The 6,602-nt window shown below is 41.5% G+C and overlaps 1 protein-coding gene across 1 annotated transcript; it reads left to right on the forward strand.

Annotated features, from left to right (window-relative positions):
• Positions 1-547: 547 nt before the first annotated feature.
• LOC137257554 (uncharacterized) lies at positions 548-6,017 on the forward strand. The gene is made up of 5 exons (XM_067794879.1): positions 548-626; positions 2,027-2,242; positions 4,202-4,358; positions 5,214-5,338; positions 5,887-6,017. The coding sequence occupies exons 1-5, from the start codon at positions 548-550 to the stop codon at positions 6,015-6,017; spliced, it is 708 nt and encodes a 235-aa protein (XP_067650980.1).
• The last annotated feature ends 585 nt before the right edge of the window (positions 6,018-6,602 follow it).

Raw genomic sequence — 6,602 nt, forward strand, 5'->3', positions numbered from 1 at the left:
ATTTATATATTTTTTGCCAAGACTTTCTTTGAAAAAATGTTTCAAAACTTCGCCAAATTAAATATGTCCGTAAAGATAATAGTCTTTTTTCATATTCCACCGACCTGACAAGTACACGTTTCGGAGAAATCACGTAAAATACTAGTATTAAAACTTGTGTGAATTACGAGAAACACTAGAGAGCACCATGCAACGAAACAGAAACGAATCTCTATTTTCCCACTACTAATTATCTTTTCTATTTCTATTTCATATTTTAAAAAATATTTTGAGGAAAAAGTGAGCATTTATTTTCAAAAAATAAGTGTTTTCTCCCTGCCTTTCTGAATGATTCAACTTGAATTCCATGAACGTCTGTTTCTTGGTTTGTTTTTGCATTGCTCTCGTTCCAGTTAACTCTGATCTTCGTGTTTTGTACAAATGTGCAAATTCGAACCAGGCTATAATGCTGAACATGTGATCACGCCGAGACCTCTGCCCCACCTTTCACGTAGCATTTGAAAAGTAATGGTCGTATTTGTTCTGTTAGTTTCAGCCCGGCAGTAGTATGTCGACAAGGACGTCACTGATGATGGCGCGGTTCAGCTTCACCATCGTCATCCTGATGTGTTGCCACGTACATGAAGGTAAGCTATGAATCTCCACATCACCTTGCTAACAAACACTGACAGGTGAGTAAAACATTTTGCTCTACAGTCATTACAGCGGCACGCAATTCATTGTGGAAGAGGAAGTCGTTATTGTAGTTGTCATGACGACCTAATGATCGATCGTCATGACAATACAAATTTCGTTCTCTCTGTTCTAACAGGATCCGCTAATCCCGAGTTCGAATGTACTTGGTCTGTCAGCGCCATGCCTGAGCGATATATGTCATCTTGGTTGGATGTAAAAAAAATAGTATAACACCTTTCGGTGGTGTGTGTGTGTGCGTACGTGCGTGTGTGTGGGTGGGTGGGTGTGTGCGCCCACGCCCACCCATCCCCTGTACGTTCCTTCACGGCTTGTTGAGAGTATGCCTCCTTCACAATGGGGTGAACCAATCAGCTTCTAGTGCATGTTGACATTTTTTGCAGTAAAGCATGTTTAGGCAATTCAGGGTGGTCTGCATGGTTGTAAATGCCTGTCACTGTATCTTTCATTGTGGTGGAGGGTGGTGGCTGTCAGCCTGCTCTAGAGTTCAATGTAAAAGCTGTGAGCTGTTCTGTAATCAGTTCAAAGGACAATTAAATATTAGTGTGTGATTTTAGTTTTGCGTCGCTTATACCAAAATTCCAGCAACATCAGGGCAGAGCACACCGGAAATTGGATTCACACAATGTGCTCATGTGAGTAACTGAACCCGGCGAGCGGACGCTTTAACAACTAGGTTACAATGCCCCCTATTTTGCGATATCCACTATCAAGTTTAGATTGCGAATGGCTGAGATATACAGTACTGTTCTATACAGTACATCGGAGACATCACTTGGAGAACGGAAGTGACAAAGGTCAAACGTTACCCACATTGATGAACTGCTAGCAAGGATTTGGTGGTAGCAAACCATGTTTCATGGTTATTCTGGGATTCGAACCAACAACAAAAAGCACACGACTTCCAAACTGTCAACAAAATACCCCTCTAAACAATGTTCCATTCTTACACAAAAGCTGTGATTGCGGTGCTTTGGGGGAGTTTGTGAGTTGTATGATACCCCGCTTTTATAAATATTCCAGCAATATTCCCTTAACAACTAGATTACCCTATCGCCCGTTGCTTTTAAGAAGATTATGATTGTTCAACCGCTACGTAAGCCATTCCTAACCCATGGGGCGTGGGACAGCCTAGACCTTAAATAACTCGTTCGTTCGTCACTAAGTTAAAGCGTTCGTTCGTCATGCCGAAGCCCTGGTTCGATTCCACATATGGGTAAAATGAGTGAAGCCCATTTCTGGTATAAAATTGCTGGAATGTTGATAAAAGCGGCCTAAAACTAAACTTACTCACTATTTCTAATCTCATTGCTTATGCTCTACTTGCTTACAGCACCTGCTGCTGTGCTTACCAATGTTGACAGTCGCTGTAACGTTGACAACGGTATCGTGGCTGACATGAACAACTGCGGCAACTTCCTCGTGTGCCTTCAGGGTAGAGCTCGCCGGGTGATCACGTGCTCTAAGGGACTGCTCTACGACACCAAACTGCGCATGTGCAATCACAAACTCAACGTGGACTGTGGACGACGTCCGTCCAAAGGCGACGGTAAATCACAAGCTTAGCGAAAACATGGGGCGAAACACAGCCGCTTAGCTTATTGGTCGATACACATGCATGGCACATCATCGGCTTTAATAACGCTTTACTCATACTCTTCAATATTATCAGGAGATCTTTTTCATCTATTTCCTAAATAAATTATCTTTGTTCATTACACTAAAAATAAGTTTAAGACTTCTTCTTATCTCTAGTTAACTCCAGTTACACTGCCATGGCAGACACACCATGGCAATGTAAACAATGGGTTGAGTCTGCGTTTTTTGAGTCTGATAAAACGGCTTAAAACAAAAGTCATTCCCCTACAGTAAAACCTCGTGAACTAGAAGTATCGGAAACGTTGACTTTTTGTCAAATCGACGTAGTGTTCGCGGTAGGTTTTGTACGAATGCGTGCAGAAGTCATTTAAGCGTGAAATGTTCAGTACAATCCTGAATCATTTCAAGATTTATTGTCTTTTATATGTTGCTGTTTAAGGTACTTTTTAAAATTAAGTAGATCACAATCTATGCGTGCAGAACTCAAATACAAAATATTGTTTGTGTGTATTTGCGTGAACAACACAGGTTTCTGCGTTAACGCGAGCACTGACAGTCGTGCTGTTGGATTAAAGCAGTGGTGATATAATAGAAACTGCTGATAACGATTCCGTCGAGCCATTCTTGTACGTCATCATAAACGATATATCGATATAAAAGGAGTTCGAGTTGACGAGGGTTTGACAGCCAATTTACGAGAGTTTGTTATAGTCAGTCGATGACGGTAATACTATGTAGAGAACCCCTCCAATCATGAGCTCACGTGTTTAGTGACTTTGTGACCGCACGACCTTGGATACAGGCCAATAACAACAAAATGCACAGAAAACAATGGCGCTGGTTTTCAGCAAGACTGTTCTCTGATGATACAAGTAAAAGTGATACATCTGTAACAAATCTATACCCATGATATCATCACAATTGTACTATCGACTCTGCTTTTAGCAGAGACTTCTTGCCGGTATGGAAAAGATTTTGTCGCCTGTATTCAATATGTATGGTGTTTCACGACGTCGAGAAGCCACCGTTATCCATTGTATTGTTTTATCATGACCATGTGCACACAGTTTGGAATTAAGGAGTACAGTTCTGTGAGTATGCAAATATTATCAATAAATGAATCAAGTGTGACAAAGGATAGTTGAAATACCAAATGAACGAATTATTGTGCAAAGCCCTTTCACTGCTGCGTAACGCAGCTTTAAGTTTCTTTCGCAAAGTGGGGTCTTGCTGCAAATATGTTGCTGACACTAAAATACTAAATGTAAGATTAGTTCTAATTTCAGTCGGTGATAGTATTTTTTTCCTATTTTAGTATAATACCCCGACAGCCCCATAAAACGTATACACGATGTTTAGTGCCAGTGAAAGCAACACATGTTATGGTTATTTTATGGTGAAGGATTATATACTGATATTCTAGTGGGCTATACTACCTAAGTTAACAGTGGTTCGGCGAATGTTTTCTTCCTTGTAAATCTCGGTTAACGTTTGCACTTGTTTAATCAAATCCAGTTTTCAACTATGTATATATAGTACCTTTCTTAGGCCGGCAGTATAAGTGTGATGGTGTTGATTTTTTTTGTTTTGTTTTTTTGTTGTTTTTAAATTCTAATACCTGTTGTAAATACCATTAAGGTATTAGTGTTCGCGAACACCCGATGTTATAAGATAATGGTGAGAGCTGTGTCTTGATCCACAAAGCCATTCGTAACGTTACTACCATTCGTCACCATTCGCCCCTTTCCGTAACCTTCCGGGGTGTCCCGGAATACCACGAGTTGGTCACGAATGTGTTTCGACCTGTCGTAAGTGCATAGTTTTACGATGTCACAGGCTTACGAATATTGTAGCGCCAGGAATGTTTTGCTGGTCGGGACCCAGGTTTCAATGTTTACTGTCCATCCAGCCAAGGTCAGCTGTTTCCTGAGTAACATCAAGGTGACCATCAAGCTGGAGAACCACGTCAAGACACCATACTTCACGTTGCAGGCCACTGTGGAAGCTCCTAGACAACCGTTAGAAAACTTCCTGTTAATGGCGGCCGGAAGAGACAGTCGGTTCAGGTGGGACCACGTGACCATCAATATTTCATTTATTTATTAGTCAACTTTAAGTTTGGATAACACGAATTATGGTTATGTTTTATATCTAGTATTAATATGTTTATAGAATGACAGAAATAAATAAAGAAGCCCTCACAGGCAAGGACTGGTCAAGAGGGGAACATAAGCAAACATTTGTTTGAGGCACGAGTACAAAACGTTTCGTATCCATCACTAGATTTTGCAGACAAGAAGTAAAAAGACAGTTTCAGTGTATCTCCCTTCCATCGGCTTGCATTCGGAAAACATCGGTAATTTCCCGTATATCATACGTGATTCAATGTTATTCGAGATAAAGAATTACCACCACGAAGTAACAACTGAAGTCGGCATTTCCAGCGAGGTACCGAGAAAATGAAACTCTCTTGTGAGCGGGCTCTACTCTATTGAGCATATCCAATGAATATTGCCTCCGTGATCTAGTGGATAGTGCCTCTGACTGGAGAGCATACTGCTGGTTCGATTCCATACCGCGTTTTCTAAAGGTGGTTAACAATTGTATTTGATGTTATCCTACGTTACCTTCGAAAATAAGGGATTAAGCGAGGATTTATAGGGTCGAGGTCCCTGTCCAACTACGGAACGGCATCTTAGTGGATTAGCATACTATTGCGCGAGCACGGACGCAGGCTCGCACGCACACACACATATGCAGGGACAAAGGCCGGATGTTGACTTACCTCGAACTACGAGTGGCTCTAAATGACGAAGTGTCCCTGTACTGCACCTTACTTTAACGTTAGACCATGCCTTGCTCGTTAGAATGACTTAGTTGATTGTTTTCAGACTCTAGTTAACAGCATATATATTTTCCAGATTCAAATCAGAAATGATCGACAATTTCGGAATGTTTGTGACAGCCATCAACGGCGTGAAAGCCGATCCCTTAGACGTCACAGCGTGGCTGCCTTTTGACAGATACAACCGACGGCTTGCTATAAGTACGTGATATATGAACACGTTTAGCTCGGCCAGAATCAACGCAATACGGGGACAGGTGCTAGACATGGCAGAAGCAGAAGTTCTAGTAGTTGAAAAACGTTCTTCTATGTCCCAGATCTGGCACATGTCTATCACTGTTCCAGTCATTAATGACGAATGTTATCCCGTGTCTACACCAGTATCATTTGGGTATTAACCAATGTTCAAACTAATATCATTTCTGGTGTCCCCCGCCTTGATATTACTGGAATGTTACTAAAAGCGGCGTAAAATCATACTCACTCACGCTCTCATACCAATATGAATCTTATCCTGTGTTCATTGCCGTGCATTGTAAATGTTCTGTTATGTTTCAGACAATGTCTCCTGAATGTTCTCTTATATTCCTGCTATAGTGATTAAAGCATTCGCTGGTCCAACCAAAGATCGGGGTTCGATTCTCCACAAGGGTACAATGTGTGAAGCCTATTTCTGGTGTCCCCGCTGTCTTTTTACTGTAATATTCTTATAAGCGACGTAAAACTCAGTTCACTCTCCTATGTTGCAGGCATCAGAGACTATGTTCCACAGGACATGGAGACCATCCTGTTCCGGTTCTACTCCTTCGCAGACACGGGTGACTGCACCGGCCCAGATTGCCGCACCCCACGGTCAAGACTTGTCAACAACAATGGCTAGCACCATCCTGGTCCCGACATAGCATTATGTGTTTTGATGGTTTTCAATTAAACATGGGATTCCTATTGGATGTGTAAATATATATTAACAGAACCAGAGAAATATGAGTCAGTACGCTGACGTTGAAAGTTCTACGGTTCTACCGACCTACCGACTGTGCTAGTACAAAATATCGTTGTAATGGATTGGTCACATGATTAAGTTTGGATCACGTTGTAATCAGGTAGGGCTGAAGTCACTTGGTACTGTGGTTGGATCACATCGTGCTGCTTTCTCATGTAGGTTGAACTGAGTAACACTGTGTTTAGTCAAAGAGAGGAAAGGTCATGGATATCAGGGTTTGGAGTCACAGATATTTGATTTGGCAGATATTTGATATTTGATATCAGATATTAATCATTCGGTAGTAGTTAAATGCCATAGCATATGTTGGATAACAGGGATTTGGTCACATGACATAAATGTGGGATAACAGGGCTTGGGTCTCATGGCAGGAGTTTGATAACACGGTTTGGGTGAAATGTTGGGCCATGGAAACGGGTATCACATAGTACGTTTTGAGAGCATGGCTTCGATCACATGGCA

This window comes from Haliotis asinina, chromosome 12 (genome assembly GCF_037392515.1).
Source record: "Haliotis asinina isolate JCU_RB_2024 chromosome 12, JCU_Hal_asi_v2, whole genome shotgun sequence".
NCBI classification, from domain to species: Eukaryota; Metazoa; Mollusca; class Gastropoda; order Lepetellida; family Haliotidae; genus Haliotis; species Haliotis asinina.